The 21,834-nt window shown below is 43.3% G+C and overlaps 1 protein-coding gene across 3 annotated transcripts; it reads right to left on the reverse strand.

The window, feature by feature from the left end:
* Positions 1 to 3,312: 3,312 nt before the first annotated feature.
* Positions 3,313 to 20,272, reverse strand: CCDC14 (coiled-coil domain containing 14). Of its 3 annotated transcripts, none has more exons than XM_083489163.1 (13): positions 20,110 to 20,272; positions 18,674 to 18,729; positions 16,780 to 16,855; positions 15,029 to 15,101; positions 14,799 to 14,939; positions 14,018 to 14,260; positions 13,822 to 13,919; positions 11,655 to 12,228; positions 10,103 to 10,244; positions 9,134 to 9,213; positions 7,645 to 7,860; positions 7,432 to 7,561; positions 3,313 to 4,554 (listed from the first exon to the last, which is right to left on the reverse strand). In XM_083489163.1, the coding sequence occupies exons 1-13, from the start codon at positions 20,137 to 20,139 to the stop codon at positions 3,582 to 3,584; spliced, it is 2,832 nt and encodes a 943-aa protein (XP_083345289.1). In that variant the 5' UTR covers positions 20,140 to 20,272; the 3' UTR covers positions 3,313 to 3,581. The 3 variants fall into 3 exon arrangements, with proteins under 3 accessions (XP_083345289.1, XP_083345288.1, XP_083345290.1); XM_083489162.1 differs by having other exon boundaries at positions 7,432 to 7,564; XM_083489164.1 differs by having other exon boundaries at positions 7,432 to 7,564; positions 14,815 to 14,939; positions 20,110 to 20,175.
* Between the last annotated feature and the right edge of the window lie 1,562 nt (positions 20,273 to 21,834).

Genomic DNA, 21,834 nt, shown 5'->3' on the forward strand with positions numbered 1-21,834 from the left:
TCATTACACAAGTGCAACATTGCACAAAGTGCAACGAAATTGGATGCCATCCCTTAAAACAACAAAAGCAAAACAACAACAACAACCAAACAAACCACATTCCAGCCACACCCACACCACACCCATCAAACTCCCAGGTCACACTATCGAGTTACAGCATTCAAAAAGGCCACAGCTCTTGGATAGAAACTGTTTTTCAGTCTATTTGTCTTTGACTTGATGTTTCTATATCTCCTGCCAGAAGGCAGTAGTGCAAACAGACCGTGTCCCGGGTGAGATGAATCCTGCAGGATGTTATTTGCTTTCCTAAGACAACGGGAACCGTACAGTTCTTCCAAAGATGGGAGAGGATGACCAATAATCCTTTGGGCTGTGGTTATGACCTTCTGGAGCACCTTCCTCTCCCTAGCTGTACAACTGGAGAACCAAGCACAAATACAGTATGTAAGAATGCTCTCTATGGAGCCTCGGTAGAAGGACACCAGCAGTCTCTCACTCAGATTGTTCTTCTTTAAAAGTCTGAGGAAATAAATTCTCTGCTGGGCCTTCTTCACCAGAGCAGTGGTATGTGCGCTCCAAGTCATGCCCTGATCGATAGCTACTCCCAAAAACCTGAATTCCGCCACCCTCTCCACCCGTTCCCCGTTGATATACAAGGGCTGAATGTCCGCCTTTTTTCCCCTGTAATCCACCACCAATTCCTTGGTCTTAGCCGTATTAAGAGCCAGATTGTTCTCTCCACACCAAACACAGAGCCGCTCCACCTCGTCCCGATAGGCGGACTCATCCCCTCCTGAAATGAGCCCTACCACCGTAGTGTCATCAGCAAACTTGATGATTTTGTTGCTGGAATAGATGGCTGTACAGTCATACGTATAGAGAGTGTAGAGCAGGGGACTCAACACACAACCCTGTGGTGAGCCGGTGTTAAGGCTAAGGGCTGTGGACATGTGTGACCCTACTCTAACCCTCTGAGAACGTTCTGACAAAAAATCCAAAACCCAGAGACAGGTGGAGTTGGAGAGTCCAATCGCCTCTAGCTTGGACACCAGTCTATGGGGGAGGATAGTGTTAAAAGCAGAGCTAAAATCCACAAACAGCAGCCTCACATAACTCCCCGGCTGCTCCAGATGGGACAGAGCAGCATGGAGAGTGGTATTGATGGCGTCTTCTGTGGATCTATTTGCTCTGTATGCAAACTGGTAGTTGTCAAAAGTTGATGGAAGACAGGAAATAATGTGACGGCGCACCAGTTTCTCAAAACACTTCATGATGATTGGAGTCAGTGCAACTGGTCTATAGTCATTCAAACTACTGATTGTGGATTTTTTAGGCAGAGGGACAATAGTTGACGACTTCAGGCAGGGTGGGACAATAGACTGGTGTAAGGACTTATTGAAGATCTTAGTAAAGACCCTCGCCAGCTGATCCGCACAGCCCTTCAACACCTTTCCAGTGATGCCATCAGGTCCAGCCGCCTTCCTCGGATTCGCCATCCTCAAAACCTGTCTCACCTCATGTTCCTCTACCGTGAATGAGGGGCCCCTATGGGCTGGTGGCTGTAATACCGGCGTCTCAGGTGGCTCCTTCTCGAAGCGAGCAAAGAAGAGGTTTGAGCAGCACTGATCAATTTTTTTCCATGAAAGGATATATGCCCTGCTTAGAGGAAGTGGTGTGTGTGTGTGTGTGTGTGTGTGTGTGTACAGGAGCAGCTCTACCATGAAGTAAAATGAGCTAGCTGCCTCTGGCTTGAACCTAGTCTGTTGCTTTTGGGGGCAATGGAAGACCCTGTGTATCTGAAGAAGTGTGCATGCACACGAAAGCTCATACCAAGAACTAACTTAGTTGGTCTTTAAGGTGCTACTGGAAGGATTTTTTTTATCCTGTCCCAACTGCCACTCCAGCTGGCTCCTGCACATGGAAAGATGGCTGGTGGAAGGGCAGAATCTTGTCTTGACATTATTCCCCTCAAGCAACCAAGTATCTTGAGCCACCCCTCACTGTGATGTGCTGGTAATACAGCTGTTCTCCGCAGACAACTTAACAAGGATAACTATGTTTATAATTAAAAACTTAACTATGTAAAAGCTTCAACAACAAAGCTTCTATTTATAAGCTCATTCTAGTATAACTTATACAAGTTGTTCTGAGAAATGAAGGCAGTGGCTTTGGAAGTTTCCTTTCCTCCTCCTCCTCTCTCTTGTCCCCTTTCAGAAATAACTACACCTGGAAAATGATGTTAAGTCATTTTAGTACCTTGCAGTTTTTGAATTACAGCAGTCTTGGCAATGGGAACTGACAAGACATCACCTCAGTTAGTTTGATGGCTGGGACAATGGTAATCAAATACGAGATAATGAAACATTGTGTGGAGATGGGAATCATAAAGATTGGGGCTAAAACGCAAGCTGTCATCTTTTGCACAGGAATAGTACAATGCTGCTTTGATTTTGATCGGATTCTTAAATGTGATGCAAGCTTTTGATTTCATCAAGCTGAATGTTCCCAAAAGGGGAAGGCTGTTTAATCTTTTCTCACCCACCACCTATTATGAACTTCTGTATGATTAAAACCTTACAGTGCTGCACTGAAAGATTTAGTCCTGATAAGCTCATATTCTACTGTTTCTGTAAACTGGGATCTCAGTAAACCAGGCTACCTCTCTGACATTAGAGTACCTCAGCTACACTGTGGCATCACTATTTCAGATGTAATTAACTTCAAAATCCTTTAATGCATTTCATTATAGGCTAAATGCCATATTTTTTACCGAGCAGTGGTTTAAAGCTCTTTGAGTGGGAGTTTCAATTGCTTTTCAGATGTCATTTGAATATGTCAAGAACCTCCATGTTCATTACAAGACCTGAGCAAACATCCCCCCCCCCCAGCTGCTTTCTATATTCCGAGGGATCCTGTTCAGTTTTTGCCTGAAGGTTGCTCAGGTCTTTGTGGTGAATATATGGAGGTCAAGTATACAAACAAAGCTGCTCCCTCATTCCTCCCTCTCTATATTCAGATGTGTGAAAAGGGTGTCTGTTGATGGTGGGAACAAAGAAAGGAAAGGCTGGTGGGAACAAGGAAAAAACGAAGGCAATTGCCTCCAGTGTTGAATTGTGTGTGGAAATCCAGAGGTCATCTAGTCCAACCCCCTGCAATGCAGAAATCACAGCTTAAAGAATCCCTGATGGATGGCCATCCAATTTGTTTAAAAACCTCCAAGGAAGGAGAGTCTACCATTTTCTGAAGTACAAAATCAAGCTTCAGGTGGTGTTTAGATGAAAAATTAACGGTAAATAAAGCCCACAGAAAAAGTAGGTTCAATCAATTTATTAACAAATAATTAATAATTTATTAGAAAACTTACATTTATTTACATTCTAAAATTAAAATTTACAGGAATATTTCAGATTTAATCTTCATTTATGTAATGAATAATTTTTTGCCACTAAAACAGCTCTTCATCTTGTCAGTAAAAAAAAAAGTGTTACAGCAACAATTCAAAAGTTATACAAATACAAACATGCTATAAAATAACCAGATTTCAATGAAAGAATTTCTCTAGCTTCTTCTGAAATAGCGCATTAAGGACTTGCTGTTTTTTTCAAACTATTCTGCAAAGTCTTTTGCAGTCTAGCTATGTTGGCATCCAAGGCTGCTAGACCATTTTTGAAGTCTTCTTCATCTCTAGAAGTGAATGTTGAAAAGGAAGATATGGTCCATTCAGATTTTCCAGACATCCAGTCAAAAGTTGAGAAACTGGAGTCAGGAACAGAAATACAAGGGCCTTTTTTCTGTGTGTTTCCTTTCTGATGTGGAATAGAAGCACAAAAGAATTTATCAGGCTGAAGTCCATCTGGATTGTCCGAAATCACTTTAGCAGCATCATTTGTTATTTCTTTTGGCTGCATTTGGCATCTGTCTCCCTCCAGCTTTCCTGTCTTCCCCTTACTTTCAGACTTATTTTCTGCAGTCTTTTTGGGACTAAAGCTACCATACAATTTATCAAGGGCCTTTGCATTGTTGCCCGGCATCCCAAACCTAATTGGCTGCTTGGTATTGGCCAACCCAAAGTTACAGTCCCATTTGGGGGGAACTTGACACTGTGTATCTGTCCTTTCAGCTGCTGCAGCTGGTTTCTGAGATGGACTGCTACTCAATGGAATGTAAATAGTCTCATCCGGCCCATGCCCTTCTACCAAAGTACTTGAATTGCTGGCTGCTTCAACTTCAGGCTTTAGGAAGGCAAAGCTTTTTGGAGCCACTATTTCCCCTGCAATAGGGCTGTTTTGAGGAGGGTCTTCAGTTGCCCTCATGTCATATCCTTCACCTGGTACCTTCATCTTACTTTTTGGTAAGGCGGGCTCTGCCAGAGTAGGACTGGTTTCTAACTTTTTAAGGTAGCTCATTACAGAATCACTTAGAGGGTATGCGTCGGCCTGCAGCTGTTTTTCATGAATTTCCAAGAGTGCTTTTGACAGACTGCTTTCTTGTTTTGGTTTGGCAGTGTCCACAGTGAGGTCCGAGAGAAGTTTGGACATACTGCCCTGCAGAGCCCTGTTGAGAACAATTCAGTAGTTTAATTTTAATTAGGACAAGGAATATGACAAAATCCAAGATCCTGAATTTGTCTCTAGCAGTTAGGCTCTGGTTGTAGTTTTATACCCACTTACCTGTGGGTATAGACATGGTATACTGTACCTCTTTCAGCATACAGTCCACCTTGAGACAATACAGAAGTTAGCAATACTGTTTAGTCATACCTATACTGAGCTTTTAAGTAAAACTTAAAAACTATGACTGCAGGTTGGGCTTTTTTGGTGGCCTGTCTTAAGTTTATCTTCCAAACAACCATTGTATTGAAGTAGAACATTATCTATTAGTTTTGTAAAGAGGCAAACACATTTAAACTTTCATTGAAAATAGAAGAAAAAGAAAACTGAACATTTTGTGTGTAAGTAAATGTCATAACCGTGTGGGATGCCAAGTGAGGATGCCAAGTGAGACAGGCTATAAGTGAAGGGGGGTCTCTAGAAATGGGGCCATGTAAATACAACCGTACACGCAGTTGTCACTGCCTTCCAACAAGTCACATGGGCCAAAACCAAGTTGGCTACAGTTACAAACACTGCTAGGAGGAAAAGCGCTGCCCCTTCTCCCAAAACTAGTGATCAATGGTTGGCTTGTCTCCCTAACATGCCCTAGTATATGTGTTGTTGTTGTTGTTGATGATGATATTAATACACTGGTACCTCAAGTTACAGGTGCTTCAGGTTACAGACTCCGCTAACCCAGAAATAGTACTCGGGTTAAGAACTTTGCTTCAGGATGAGAAAAGAAATTGCAAGGCGGCAACACAGCGGCAGTGGGAGGCCCAATTAGCTAAAGTGGTGCTTCAGGTTAAGAACAGTTTCAGGTTAAGAACAGACCTCCAGAACGAATTAAGTTCTTAACCCAAGGTACCACTGTAATAATAATAATTTAATTGTGTTGTGTTCTAATGTTACCAATGTCCTGATATTTCATGTTATAGTGATATAGAAATATTTTTATAAATAAAAGCCAAACGGCCACCATTCGGCCTTAAAGGAAGAACTAATGATGCAATCAGAAGTCTTTACTAAGAAACACACCTCCCATAACCCACTGCAATGGGTGTCTGGGGAAGAGTGGGAGAACCCCTCCCTTTTGCCCATCGTTATGAATGGAATGCTTGCAACTTGAAGAAATAAATTGATTAAATGCTGCACCACTCTCTCCTGGAACATTCAAGGAAAATCCCAGAAACATTAAAAACTGAACTCAAAAGTGCTGCCCATGAAACTGTTGTGGCTGCACCCACGGTTCTTAAAAAAAAAAAAATGGTCTGAGGATTAGCTGTTTGCGGGGTGGAGGAGTCCGGGCACGTGTTCTGCTCCCCACTGTCCTGAATAGCTGAAGGGGTAAAAATTTAAGCTTTTTGAATAGTCTCAATAGTTCAGTTCCAACCTATTAAACAGGAGACAAAAGTATGCACACAGGTTGCAGAAACAACCCCCATCTAGTTTGAGCTACAGTCTGAAAAATCTATCTGTTATGTGTGGTAATGACGCCCAACTCGATTAGGTGAAGCAACAAGAGAAAACAAGAGCTAAAAACCAGAATGTGACAACTTTTATTCACACTGGTGAATAAATTGTAAAGGGTCATTTTTTCCCCTTTCTAGCAAGACAGGTTTCAACTTAGTCCATGAATCTCTGACACCATCTGGTGGCTACGTACTACACGCACAGTGCAAGACTTGACTAAATATATGTGACAGAACTATCAGTTAAACTTCAACGAAGTGTCTTGTGCAAGACTACCTGCTCCAGAAGCAGTTGTTGTTTTTATTATTTAAATTTGTATACTGCCCTATACCCAGAGGTCTCAGGGCAGTTCACAGGATAAATTATGCCCTCTTCAAACAATATTCTATTAAACAAGTAGCTCAAGTGAAACAAGGAGAGACGGAACAGCTGGAGGTGAGTAAATAGACTTGGCTAAGCAGATTTGTTTCTCTTTGTCTGTTTCTACACAATTTCTTTTCATACTTAATGTACCACCTCAAAAGAAGTCTTAAGTAAATTGGATTCCTGATAGAAAGAGAGATTATTCAAACCCATTAACTGTAGAAAAACAAAGGACAAGTTATCTTTATTTTCTGAACTTCTATACATCCTTTGGACTCTCCCTCTGGGTGGCATTCTATAGTGAATGAATCAAGTCCCAAGAAGACTGAGCACGACCACCTCAATGTCAGCCGTAAGCCAATCAAGTTTCAGGAACTAGTGTAGCACACTCAAGTTCAGCTAACTGTCAGGATTACTTGCATTATACAGTTTTCAAAGAGCAACTAATTATTGAAACAAAGTCACAAGAGCAATACATTCTTCCCTAATAAAGTGACAGAAATGGGTTTCTACTATATTATTTTGCCAATTTATATAGTTAATGAATACTAGTTGTAATATTAGTTTCCAGTGAAACTAGTGCTTGACCCAAACATTTAAAATAAAAAGCTGAATATTGTTCCTTTGCCATGATAAACATATGGCATGCTCCCCCTCCCAAATCTGAAGTTTGAAAATCCTACCTGAAATTATTCTGCAAAATCTTTGGAGAATGTTCAATTTGGCTATTATTTTCAGAGATATTGGTGCTTTTAAACGGAACAGAATCCACCATTTTCCAATATGGCGACTTCTCCCAGTCTTCTGTAAGTTTATCATAGCTTTCAGATCAACATACATGCTATTTTCAGCTTTTCATTCTAAATGTGTTGGGCCTAAAATTTTGCTAACTGCACAGGACTAAAGTTAAAAGAAGGAAGGGCAATGTTAGTGAACATTAGTTATTTGCACCATTTGATTCAAAGGTGGGATACATATTTGACAAGCAAATTAAGATAGTTACCGAGTCAATTCATGCAATCTATTCACTTCTGCATCTTTCTGACGCAATGTTATGCCTAAGATCTGGTTTTCTTTCTCAGCAACTTCCAACTTGTACTGCAAGCTCTTTGTGCTGTTCAACATATCGTCTGCTTCTGAAACACATTGAAGAAGTGTAAATTGTAATTTTTACATTAAACAAATATGAACCCAGAAAGTGCCTCAGTGTACACACCAATTTTGAGCTTTGTTGAGAAAATATCATATTGCTGTTGCTTTTCATGAAGCTCTTGGTCCCTCTCGTGAATTATTCTAGTCAGCCTTCTATTTTCCTCTTTTTGGCTTTCTAACATTTTTATGATCTCTTCATTTTTATTCCGCAGCAACTCATTGCTTTTCATATATTCATTCAACTGACTCTGCAATGTGATATTCAAAGACTGGAGCGAGACTATGGGAAGAAGCATATAGTTGTTTTAAAAGACAAGTTCAACCCCAACAAATATTTATAACTACTAAAATATAAATAGGTGGCATGCCCTTGTAATCTGTAGGATTTTTAACAGCAATACATTTTGCCTGAGGCTTCCTTTGGAGACTGTCTAGAAATTTTAATCAGTAGAGAATGTTGCAACACGTCCTTAGGTGAATATGTGTGAACTGTTCTGCTGTAGCTGTAATGAGTTTTTCTTTTCCTTTTAGGCCAAACTGAAGATGTCTTACTTACTGGTTGGAGCTGACTTAGGATGTAGCAGCTGCAATCATGAAGATACAGCCAACTCGCTGCATGCACTAACTGGTTCACCTACTTTTCTCCACACAGTAATGTACGTGAGTGCAGGTAGAAATTCATTAGTGTGACCCAACTATACAGACTTTAATATTCAAACTGTAAGAGAAACCATGCATGTAACCATTTCCACAATCAAGTCAATAAGCCATTCCTGAATAAAGTTGTACAATACAATGGCATTGTTTCATGTGAAACAGTATGAGAGGGAATGAGAATGTGGTCATGTTTTGATTAGCATCTCACATCTTAATAAGCCAAAATGTGAACCAGTCTTCTGCTCACACATGCAGCTAATTCACAAGAGCACGTGAATGTGCTAGGAAATCTTCAGCTAACTAGTTTCTGCTTTCATATGTACTGCAAATCTATTATTAACATATTTAGAAAATGTATTTAGCATTGGGTACAACACATTATAAAAAATCACTGGCATAAAACAAACCATGGAATAACAGAGTGACATAGGTGTGAATAACGGCTAGGAGAAGCAGCAGCATAACTGAAAACCCTTAGAGCCAGAAATCTGCTGCAGTTTAGTAGAAATGAATGAAAAAACATAGCTAATAGTTAATTGTGAATGTGCCAATCATGCACACTTTGCTCTTACTAGTGGGCAGGAGAAAGAAACCACGATCCTTCATTTGTTATTGGAGCAAAACAAACCTTTATTTCCAGTTTGGACACACTTAAGCCAGGGAAAGCAGGTATAATTTGTGCATTTGCGGTAAACCATTAACTATGGCTTACTATTACATGAAGGGCTTTATATAAAGTAAATATAGTACACTATTCAAGTACTTCATTAGACGAAAGCAGCATTGCTTCCAGAACTGTTAGAAGTGTGAGTAACCAGCAGAGACTGTGAATACGCCTCAAATTCTGTTTTAAGTGCTTTTAAAAAACATTCAAATCTTTACACTTTGTTACTTACATTCATAGTTGCTATCCAGATTGCATTCTTTTTCTGCTCTCTCTTGGTTCTTCAGCTGTTGATTCAATATTCTTAGTCGTCTTCATTTGAATTGAGGGGTGGGAAAGTTTGCATTTAACAACTATTTTCTATGGCAATGGTTTTGATAAAAAGTGAGGGGACAAAACTATCTTCCTCAGCTTTTAAGTTAACTTTATCCATTCTGACAACCCTTCATTCTCTGCTAGATCCTCTTCTGCTTGGGACAATTGCACCACAGCTTTAAAACAATGCCAATACACAAAAAGCACAATCCAAGAATGTTCCCACAGCAGCTTGCGTATTATACAGTTGAACCCCAACTGCAACCGTGATGAGCTTCCAATCAGCTGAGGTTACCAGTGCTGATCTGATAAAGTCAGCAGAGAGGTTTGCTATTGCTGAACCACAGTCCTATGAACCTGTATACACAAACTGATCACAGTTGTTATCACTAGCATTACCAACTGTTATTAACCACAATAACGGAACTATTCTGTTCCATTACGTGGATAACCATTATGTGGCAGTGAACTGCCTTTTGCAGTTCCCCTGGCAGACCCCTCTTCTTCCACAATGAACTCTACAAGAAAGTGAAAATTGGGTGGAGAACAAGGATAGCACCAATTTTTATATCAAGATAGTCTGCTGATGTTTCAGCTCCCAAATGCATCTTACTCGTTTTAGTTGAACATTGATAAATAAGTTTTAGATTATTTCGCAAAAATGTTTCAACCTGTTAATTTATTATACAGTATTTCTGTATTATACATAACAGACTTAATTTATATGTATACATAATCTATGCATTTACTCCTTTAAAAAAGGACAGAATTGTAATCCTGCTGTAAAATGCTTTTGTTTTAAGTGCACATTCACCCTTTCGTTAACTGTTCTAAACTGAGATCTGGTGAATTACCATTGCTGATCTTCCATACATATATTACTGACCTGCGCAATTGGGCATTTTCACTTCTGAGAGGTTGAACAGCAAGTGCTATTTCAGCTTGTACATTTGCGTTTCCAACAACTGCAGGCAAGAGTGATACTGTGTCTTCCACTTCACCTAGCAATCTCAAAATTTCTGAATCATCTATAATGGAGAAAGGAAGAATCTGTTGAGTAATCAAATGCACTCCTCAAACCATGTTGTGGAAGAATAAAAATTCACAATCCTAGAAAGATACCAAGTACTTTTACATCAGCTATATGCTGCAATAGATTTAAGACAGAGCTCTGTCTTCAATATGTCCCTTTCCAAAGGAAGGGAACAAATTTCATTAATGTTTTCGCAGTGCATGTTGCTAAAAGAAAAAACCAGCACTTTACCCTGAGAATAATGAGAACCCTTGTGTATATATATATCAACCTTATTGTTCAAGGTGTAATGTTGGCAACATGACCCTAAACACATCTGCTTACAGCTAATTATTCCAGAAGCTTCATTTACTTCCATATAAGCTTGCTTGCTTACTTACCTGATGCCCAGGATGAACAGTACTTGCCAGCTCACAAAGCGGAAATAAGAAGAATTCCACCATGGGTGTTTCCCCATCTAATAAGACTTACATTAATATGGGAATCCTCAAGAAACATTTTATAACCTATTCATATTAGGTAGGGAAAGGCAGATAGTTATATTTGTTTTCTATACTCATCAGATTTTTTTTTAAAAAAGGTCTCACATTCAGCTCCACTACATAAACTCCATTGGAAGCTTTTATGCTGTACTGATCTGGAACATGATTCCTTAATCAAGAAAGTATCCAAAAATATTTTAATAAGAATAGCAATGGGTTGTAAATCACTGGTTTTCAATACACGAAGCAGATGTGATTAGGAAAATGAAGGGGAAGAGATTTGTTTTTCTTTTACATTTGACTTCAGATCTTTTACAAAACAAAAAGCACCACTCAGCCATATTGAGAATGTGAACACTCTCCCTTGTGCAGAAAGGAGTCTCTATGCTTTATTGCCTACTAAATGTAAAGGGACCCCTGACCGTTAGGTCCAGTCGCAGACGACTCTGGGGTTGCGATGCTCATCTCACTTTACTGGCCGAGGGAGCTGGCATACAGCTTCCGGGTCATGTGGCCAGAATGAATAAGCCGCTTCTGCCAAACCAGAGCAGCGCACGGAAACGCTGTTTACCTTCCTGCCAGAGTGGTACTTATTTATCTACTTGCACATTTGTGCTTTCAAACTGCTAGGTTGGCAGGAGCAGGGACCGAGCAACGGGAGCTCACCCTGTCGCGGGGATTCGAACCGCGACCTTCTGATCGGCAAGCCCTAGGCTCTGTGGCTTAACCCACAGGGCCACCCACGTCCCCTTTATTGCTTACTTCTAACAGATAAAAGGAACAAAATACTAAAATATGAAACCTTAGTAGAAAGAAAGACAAAATTAGTAGAAACAAATGTGGTTTTGTCATGTTGGTATTCAATTAAGTAAACCTTACAGAAGTATAAATCAATTATAGTGTAAGCAGAAATCTCATATTACCCTGATCAGTGAGCAAGGCCTTAAGTTCTCCCAAAAGATACTTCACAGTTTTCACTTTCTGAGCTGTTTTTTGAAGGCTTGTCTTTTTAGGTTTTAAAATGTCCTTGTCAAAGCTCGTCTGACAGCTTGTATCTCTCACTGGTGCCATATCAACTCCATCCAAGTTTTCCTCTTCGCTTAGAGTACCCTCACTATATTCTTCAGCAGTGTCTTCTCTAGAAATCAAGGGCTTGGACTGAATTGGGTCAACATCCTGGTACTTTCCATCAACCTTCCCATTCTCCTTTTCATGTGCTTGCAACAGAGCCAGATGTGCTTGAATACATCTTATTAGGTCTGCCTCTTTAATCTGCTGTTCGTGGTTTCCTTGATCTGGCACAGTTTCTCTGGTACTAGGTGGAGCAAGTACTGTGGGTGGCGTAGGATTGCTTGGAGCAGACTGGATCATGTGGGGCAGGGCAGAACATGAAGCAACAGTCTGCCCTTGGGCACCAGAAGTGGAGCCACTGGGGCCTTCTGGCAAGAGAAGTCCCATCTGTGATGCACACTGAGTGCAGCTCTCAATGACAGCACCCTATAAAAAGAGCATAGGAATAATTTATTCTACACTTAAATGTTAATACTGCACACTTAGTTATGAGTAGGTTGCAATAAAAAATAGTGTTTAGATGTGTAGCCTTCTACTATAAAGGTAAATATTTCGTTAGGCACCGTATTTTTCGCTCTATAAGACGCACCTGACCATAAGAAGCACCTCGTTTTAGAGGAGGAAAACAAGAAAAAAATATTCTGAATCTGCGCAGCACCTCTTTAGCAAAGTGGGAGGAGAAACGGAAGGGGCTCCGTTTCTCCTCCCGCTTCGCTGAAGGGGCGCTGCACAGCTCTCCCTCTCTGCGCAGCACCTCTCCAGCAAAGCTAAGTCAGAACAGCAAGAGGGATCGCTGTGCAGCGAAAGCAGCGACCCCTCTTGCTGTTCTGGGATAGCCGCACCAAGCCTCTTCAGGGCAGGGGGAGCGTTCCTCCCGTTGCTCTGAAGAGGCTTCGCGTAGCTATCCCAGAAGTCAGAACAGCAAGAGGTATCGCTGCGCAGCGATCCCTCTTGTTGTTCTGGCTTCAGCGATAGCTGCGCAGCCTGCATTCACTCCATAAGATGCACACACATTTCCCCTTACTTTTTAGGAGGAAAAAAGTGCGTCTTATAGAGCGAAAAATACGGTAAGTATTATATTTTCTATGACACCATGCAGGATCTCTTTCCCCACTTCTTAAGCATACTTTCAAAGGCACAGCAGTTGATACACCCTGTCCTAAAGGCTTATTTAACAATAAGCTATTATGCCATTTGATTGCTATCCAACACACAGAGAGAGACAAAGAGAATTTGCCTATATTGTATTAGTAATTAGTTGAACCTGATGGGGTAATCTATGGCAGGTGTTTCAAAATATATGCAGAATTAAAGGTTGCTTCAGTACTGGTGTTCTTCGAAACAGCTCCACTTTGAAGCAGGTGAAGTTGGATTTGTTTTAACAATTTTTTCTTTCTTTTCCCCTTTCGGCTTGCAGAATTAATTTGTTGCAGTTGTGCTGTATTGTGCTCGCCCAATGTAGTGAGGAAGTATTTAGAAGAATGGGTGACAAGCAAATTCTACTTAAGCCTCAAGACGGTGTACAAGGTGATAAAATCTAACAATAAATCACAGTAAAATATAAAAAAATGCAGCTGATAATCCAAAGGGCACTATTAATTCTCAACATTAAATGCCAGGAAAGGCTTAAGCAAAGAGGTATGTTTTTAAGAAGTGTCATGTGATGTGAAAAATAGAGTGTTTTCCTGAATGTGATCTGCCAGACTTTGGCACAAGCTGCTGACCTTAACAGAGTCTTACATTCCTGTTGTCCCCTCCATCCTCTTATGTTGTCAAATACCCAAGGGGAAATTGAAATTATATCATGGTTCCTCCTCTTTGACAACCATAAATAAAAAAAATGAAAAAAATGACCAGTTATCTACATCTACACCAACAATTGTTAAATTGCATTAGACTTTAGAAGCCCCCGTTTTAACATGTATTAAGGAAACTTTTAAGGAAGGCAAAACAGTAGAAATTTATCAATAGTATGCACAGAACAAAACGTGGCAATCCAAAATTTAAGAGAGTACTTACAGGCTGAACAAACGAAGGATTAGCTGCATATTGTGGGGACAGAGCTGGTGTAGAGGTAGGCAAACGGGAGTTGAATGCTGTTACAGGCTGATATGTTGCTATCGATTGAGGTATAAAGAACAAAATTGTCAATGTTAAGATTAAATATATCCATCCCACAACGTCTGTCAAATCAAATCATGCCATTCCCACTCACTGTGTTCAGGAACGATGGAACATGGAACTTCAGGATTGCCACTGGATTTTTGCAGCGGTTGGGTGTTTAGCAGAGACATCTGGGTTTGCACATGCTCACACAGTTTCTGATGCATCACAGGAGAGTGCTGAGTGCAAGGTATATGAATTGGTTGAAGAGGAGAAGGTTGCCCTGTACTTACAGGAGTTGTGTCTTTTTCAACAACTGCAGCATTCACTGATGCTGGCTTATTTGGCATAGGCACTACAAAAAGCAAAAAGGATAACCTTTAACTCTGTTAAGTTATATTCTAAAACAACAAAGATGTAGCAGTAACCTTTTGAGTTTTGGAATTCTGCTCTTGAAGCATTGCCATGCGCTTGTAGTCTTGATTATGTTTTATGTTACATTATGTAAAAATATGTAAGTTATATTCTTAAGCATTCCTCAAAGTCTAAACTATTTTTTAATAGTTCAAGAATATAGTTCTGCATTGTTCACAGACTCATGGTGGCCTGTACTTGACCAAAGACTGTACAGTGAAACACGTAATTTAGTCCTATTGATGAATACAACAAAAAACTTAGACCTCCATGAAGCAAAATTTGATCTACTAGTGCAGGTGAAATCTACTGAACATTTATGGTACAGTAAGGCTATTGTTAAAAAATCAGATCTTTTAAAGAGTAATGTATAAATTGTGTTTTATCATTTTCTTATAGATATTCTGTAATGAAACACTGAATGGATATAATAAAATAAAGAATTAACTTAAAAATAAAGTTGAAGAAAAACATCTTACCCATTCCTTTACGCACATTTGCAGAAATATTTTTTTTCTTTTGACCCCTCTTCTTTGAACCATTGACTTTACTGAGTAAAGGTCTTGAAGCTGTTCTGACAAAAGCTGCTTTTCCTGCCTTCTGACAGAGGTTCTCCATCCCTAGCACCATTTGAAATAATATCATTTAGCAACAAAGTAAGTTACTCGCAGAATGAAAACTGAATTCAAGTAATTAAAAAGAATACTACCTTCCGATTCATTTTGCAAAATGTCCTTCAGTAAAGATGCACAGCGATCCAGGCCATGATGAATGGTTGCAACCTGGAGAAAGGATATGAAAGAGAATGCGAACAGTTTTCATTCACAGAAAATGGCTCATTATTAAACCTTCCTTATTCTGTGAGCTAGTAAATGTTCCAAAGTGTGTGTTAGAAACTGCAACCAGTACTGAATGCTGCTGCTAGGATGCCCATGAGTGCTAGGCATTGTATGATTTGCCCTGGCTGCTGGTTTGTTTCCAGGCTCAATTCAAGATACTCATTACAACCCTTGCTGGCTTGGGACCTGCATATCTTAACAGCGGGGGGGGGGGGGGAGCAACCTTAGGCCTGCAGGCTAATCTTGACCTATGAGGTCCTTTCTCTCCAACCATGTCTACCTGCCTGTCCGCTGCCATAACTGGGTTAAATCCTGCAGTGGCTGCATGTGATTGTTCCCAGCAAGGAACAGGCCTATGTAGCAAATGAGTTAAATATTGCTCAAGTCAAGTGATCAAGCATTTCTGTTTAAGCTAGGGCTGGGCAATATTAGGTTTTCAACATCATGGTGTATTGCAAGCCAAACACCACAGTTTGGCGATCTACCGCGATTTTGAAAAACAAGATGCGTTGGCCTCTGCCTGCGAGACACTGGGTGAAACTGCCCCAGCTCTCACCTTGAGAGCTGAGGCGATTTCACCCAGGGTTGCAGGCTGGGACAATGCAGCTTGTTCGTGCAGCTTAGCTGGGGGGAGGGAACATTTCCCTTCCCCAGCTGAGTCATCCCCGGTGCTTTTGCTGCTCACACGCGAGCAGCAGGAGTATTGGGGCTCCTTTAATTGCTAGACTGATGCAAGGGCACCTGCACGCTCCTCAGGTGAGCAGTTTAAAGATTCAGAGGGAGGAACAGGCTGTATCGGCACCTCGCCGGTACAGCTTGTTTCTCCCACCGCGTCATATGAAGGCAGTGGGATGGTGGTTTCACTATGTATTGCTGGTGAAACCGCTGCTGCTCCCGAGTCCCTCTGCTAGCAGCGCCCACTGGAAGAAGAAACATTTGAATCCCTTCAGCACACGCTGCTAGCACAGGGATTCAGGAGCGGTAGCTGTTTCACCAGTGATATACCACTTAATGAAACTGACATCACAGTCTGCTCTTCATACTGGTTCTGGGCAATATATTGATATATCTCCCAGGCCTAGTTTGAGCCTACAAAACCAGAGACTCAAACATGAGCTGTCTGAAAGTCCTTTGCAAACAGGAAAATGGATTTTAAATAGTACTGCACTTTGAAATCCCAACATTCGGGGCTTCAAAGCGCAACATGAGCTGACATCACAATGGCATTAAGTGATTAACAGATGGGAAGCCATCCATCCAGAAAAGGTTCCTTTTGTTGTTGTTGTTTAGTCGTTTAGTCGTGTCCGACTCTTCGGGACCCCATGGACCAGAGCACGCCAGGCACTTCTGTCTTCCACTGCCTCCCGCAGTTTGGTCAAACTCATGCTGGTAGCTTTGAAGACACTATCTAACCATCTCGTCCTCTGTCATCCCCTTTTCCTTACTTCTTCTTAAAAGATTACCCTCTTCCATATAACTTTCTGACAAGGCCCTGTTCTCCCGATTAATTGAAAATGTGAAACATGATGACAGTGACCAGGGCTAGTGGCTTTTCATAGCAATATTTAATATGCACAAATAAAAAACTTTGCTCAGATTTTGCATTATAGTCTGTCATTACCTGATCTTCAGAATCTGTGGAATACAGGGAGTAGCCAAAATCAGCATCAGGACGTGCCACTTTTCTTAAAGCATTCCTGAAACACAGAAATGCTGTGTTAACTCTCTCTCTAGCATACATGCAAAACAACACTTGGACTTTGATATCTAGGAAAGGAGAAATGCTAAAACACAGTATCAGAAACTCTAAAACCAACTACAGTGGTGCCTCGCAAGACGAAATTAATTCGTTCCGCAAGTCTCTTCGTCTTGCGGTTTTTTCGTCTTGCGATGCACGGTTTCCCATAGGAATGCATTGAAAATCAATTAATGCGTTCCTAGGGAAACCGCCTTCAGACCAGGTCCAGGGACAGTCTGTCCCCAGACCTCTTCTGAAGGCTGGGGGGGGGGGACAAGGGCTTTTCTTCTCACCCCCAGCATTTTAAAAAACCCTGGGACAGCGGAGGACTTCTCCGCTGTCCGGGCGATCTTAAAATGCTGGCGGGCGGCATTTTAAAATCGCCCCGGACAGCGGAGGACTTCTCCGCTGTCCGGGGCGATTTAAAAGCCCCTGGGAAGGCAGGCAGGGGGGACAAAGACTTTCGCCCCCCGCCCGCCTTCAGAAGGTGTTCCCCCCCCCCCGCCCGGCTTCGCAGCAGCGCTACGAAGCCCGGCGGCTGGGGCAGGTGCTCCCGCCCCCCCCACCCCGCTTCGGAGCAGCGTTCCGAAGCGGGGTGGCTGGGGCAGGTGTTCCCACCCCCCGCCCGGCTTCGCAGCAGCGCTACGAAGCCCGGCGGCTGGGGCAGGTGCTCCCGCCCCCCCACCCCGCTTTGGAGCAGCGTTCCGAAGCGGGGTGGCTGGGGCAGGTGTTCCCACCCCCCGCCCGGCTTCGCAGCAGCGCTACGAAGCCCGGCGGCTGGGGCAGGTGCTCCCGCCCCCCCACCCCGCTTCGGAGCAGCGTTCTGAAGCGGGGTGGCTGGGGCAGGTGTTCCCACCCCCCGCCCGGCTTCGCAGCAGCGCTACGAAGCCCGGCGGCTGGGGCAGGTGCTCCCGCCCCCCCACCCCGCTTCGGAGCAGCGTTCTGAAGCGGGGTGGCTGGGGCAGGTGTTCCCACCCCCCGCCCGGCTTCGCAGCAGCGCTACGAAGCCCGGCGGCTGGGGCAGGTGCTCCCGCCCCCCCCACCCCGCTTCGGAGCAGCGTTCCGAAGCGGGGTGGCTGGGGCAGGTGTTCCCACCACCTCCGCCCGGCTTCGGAGCACGGGGAGATCGCTTCTCCCCACCGCCCCTTGCTTCAAAAGAGGTCCGGGGGCAGCGGGAAGTGCTCCCGCTGCCCCCGGACCTCTTTTGAAGCAAGCGGCTGCGGGGAGATCGCTTCTCTCCGCAGCCGCTTGCTTCAAAAGAGGTCCGGGACCTCTTTTGAAGCAAGCGGCTGCGGGGAGATCCCTTCTCTCCGCAGCCGCTTGCTTCAAAAGAGGTCCGGGGGCAGCGGGAGCGCTTCCCGCTGCCCCCGGACCTCTTTTGAAGCAAGGGGCGGTGGGGAGAAGCGATCTCCCCGCAGCCGCTTGCTTCAAAAGAGAAGACCCGCCTTCCCCGGGGCAAGCTTCGTTTTGCGAAGCAAGCCCATAGGGAAATTCGTCTTGCGAGGCAACTCGAAAACGAAAAAACCTTTCGTTTTGCGAGTTTTTCGTCTCGTGAGGCGTTCGTCTTGCGGGGTACCACTGTACATCAAAAAAGCACCTTAGGTTTGAAGGCATTATATGTAATATTTGATAAGGAATTTAAGATGATTCTATAATCTTCATTTCTAACAAGCATTGGTCCCAACTAGCCAGCAAAAAGCACAACATTTAGGGCAGTTTTAACAATATGCTACTGCTCAAACCTGCACAAATATAGAAGATATGAGGATATCCTTACTGTTTTCCTCCACTTGCTAATTTAGCTGATCCTGTCAACCTTCCTGATGACAGTACCTGTTGGTTGCACAAACAAGCACTCAATATTTGGTATTAGTTTTCCAGAATAAGTGTAACAGAAAACACACCTCAGGCTTACGAGAGAGAGAGAGAGAGAGAGAGAGAGAGAGAGAGAGACTACATTTTCTACAGGAAAGCCAGCATGCAAGTGATGTTTTATTTTAAAAATGCTTATAAGAGCATAGAACCGGTAACAGAAAAATTTCGTTCTACTTCAAGAGTGAAAAGCGATCTGCAGTAGTGAAGCATGTCTGACCTATACTTTGTATGTAAGCCAATTAAGAGTCTTTTTTAAAGCCCTAAACGGCCTCGGTCCAGAATACCTGAAGGAGCATCTCCACCCCCATCATTCTGCCCGGACGCTGAGGTCCAGCGCCGAGGGCCTTCTGGCGGTTCCCTCATTGCGAGAAGCAAAGCTACAGGGAACCAGGCAGAGGGCCTTCTCGGTAGTGGCGCCCGCCCTGTGGAACGCCCTTCCAGCAGATGTCAAAGCGATAAACAACTACCTGACATTCAGAAGATATCTTAAGGCAGCCCTGTTCAGGGAAGTTTTTAACGTGTGATTTTACTGTATTTTTGGTTTTATGGAAGCCACCCAGAGTGGCTGGGGAGGCCCAGCCAGATGGGCGGGGTATAAATAATAAATTATTATTATTATTATTATTATTATTATTATTATTATTATTATTAAGAATAAATAACCATTGGGAACATGTAGGCCTCTGTGAATTGATTTCAATCAATCAACTAAACCATATTTGCAAATATCAAGAACAGAATACTTCACATTTTGAAATTCAGATTCCCTGCACAAGCATGACTATTAACTGGCCATTTCAACAAGGAAAACACTGGTATCCAACTAAGAGCCTTTATAACTTCAACCATTTGGTAATGTGTTCTATAACTATTAATAATAAATAAAACCACTGCAAACCAGGAGAGGTTATGCTTAAGTAGTTAAACTTATACTATTTTTGTACAATCTGGTATTTCAGAAACAATCACACTTCACACCATCACATTTTGCGTGTGTGCTCCAGGAGCAAGAGCAATAGGGATCAGCTTAAAGTTCTTCTGCTTTTACGAATTCTAGAAGGGTGGGCTTGTTACCTACTCTGTTGGTAAAAGCAGCAGAGTCCCGCGGCACCTTAAGAACTAAATAAGATGCATCAATAACAGAGGCGTTCGCGGATCCCACTCCACTTCCATCATCAGGTTCATGAACTGCAGTCTTGAGTCGGTAAGCATACGGGCATCATGCATGGTTATGAGGAATGCAGAGCCCTGAGGTTACGAGGGGGAACTCAGGGCGAAGAGCCCGAACTTAATGGCAAGGGAGGGAGCGCTTGCTCCCCCTCTCCCGCCCGCATTTACCTTGTGCCTTACGGAGCCCGGCCTCGCCATCTCCTTCCAGCAAAGAGGCTGCCTCTTCCTCCAAGCTGACTGACGGGCCCAACGGTTACTCACGGGGCAGAGCCTGTCTCAAGCCCCGCCCCCTATTTACTCTCATTGAGGCGGCGGCGGCGGCGGCAGACCGAGCGGGAAAGGAAGAGGTAGGAGGGAAATAAATAAGAGCCCGGCGGTCTAGTTTATTCTATTGGTTAGAGCCGTTCCTAAGTCGGACCAATAGAGGAAGCGGAGCGTGAGAGAGGCGTGGCTTAGCCCGTTTGTCCCTTAGTCAACCCTCGGAGGGTGGGACCGGTGTTTACTAGGCGTCCTGCACGCGTTCCTCTGGGAGCCATTGAAATGAGTGGGAAATCCCCACTGAAACAGGACAGGGTTTTTTTTGCTGCTGGGAGAAGGGAAGGGGCCCTTGCTTTGGGCTCCGGAAGCTCATCCTGCGGTCAGTGTGTTAGCCTAAAGCAGAGGTTTCCAACCTTTTTGAGTCCACGGCTCCCTTGACCAGCTGCATTCTTTTTGCGGCACTCCTGTGGGGCTCAGGAGCCCAGTTATGGGTCACCCTTTGCCTGCAGAGCTGGCAGCCTCTCATCCTTTTTCGAACACCCTTCCTTGTGGAGTCTTCTTTCAGCCTCCTCTTCTCCCCTCTTCTTGGGAGTCCTCTGGGCAACTGCTGCTGCTGCCGCCACCCCTGGTCCCCGAGCTGTGTCCCCTGTCCACAGGGGCCTGGGAAGCACCCACTGGCCAGCCCCAGAGGCACCCTTCGCCTGGGGAACTTGTAGCCAAGGCTGCTGCAACAAACAGCTGTGCAAGCCTTGGGGAGGCAGAGGTGCAAGAAGGCATCAGAGAAGGGAGGGAAAGAAAAAGGGGCAGAGGCCAGTGTTGCCTGTGGCACCCCTGACCATCATTCAAGGTGCCACGGCACCCTAGTTAAAAACCACTGGCCTAAGAAGATACCCAATCAGCCTTGTGGTTCTTTAATAAAATAAATCACCTTCTGTGGTGCCACAGCATTTGTTTCAACATACAATGCTGCTTCTTATGACATCCTACAGGTACTGGTTATTTTTCCAACAATTCAACACAGTCAGCTTTTTTATTGGGCAGCATATACATATTGTTAATTTTAAAAATCCACTTACCATCAACCTACTTTTGTGGGAGTTATTGATTTGTTCTTGTTCTTGTTTTGATTATGTATTTTGTCTTATCATTTTGTTGTGAACTGCCCTGTGATCTTTGGATGAAGGGTGGTATACAAATTATTATTAATAATAATAATAGTGCCAGCATATGAAAGTAAACTTAAAGGTGTCAGACAAATCATTAAGGTATTATTATTTATCCCTTTGGTGTGCCACCTTGCAGAGGGGAAAGAGGCAACAACAAACAAGCTTCCAGGCACCCAACTCCAGTTTAGGATCAGCCCGGGTCCGGGAAGACACTTCAATTGTGTCAGTGGGAGCAGACTGACAACCCACTCCCTGGCCCCCTACCAAGCCTCAAAGAGGTACAGAGAGATACTGATGTTATTGCTCGCCTCAGGCTGAGAAACACACTCTGTGTCCAGCTCCTCAGCATCCTCCTCCACCTTCGCAGGGGGAGCCTCAGCTCTGCACCCCCAACTTTCGGGCACCCCCCCCAACAATCATAAACCTCATTCTCATGCTTCCTACCTACTCATACTCTTAACCCAGAACA

This window comes from Podarcis liolepis (genome assembly GCF_965112155.1).
Source record: "Podarcis liolepis genome assembly, chromosome: 1".
NCBI lineage: Eukaryota > Metazoa > Chordata > Lepidosauria > Squamata > Lacertidae > Podarcis > Podarcis liolepis.

Coding starts and splice junctions, on each gene's coding strand:
- CCDC14 (XM_083489162.1), bottom strand. CDS start 20,139: ATGGCGAGGCCGGGCTCCGTAAGGCACAAG. Junction 15,102..16,779: donor CCACAGATTCTGAAGATCAG/GTAATGACAGAC, acceptor TCCTTTCTCCAG/GTTGCAACCATTCATCATGG. Junction 13,920..14,017: donor TTCCATCGTTCCTGAACACA/GTGAGTGGGAAT, acceptor CTCAATCGATAG/CAACATATCAGCCTGTAACA.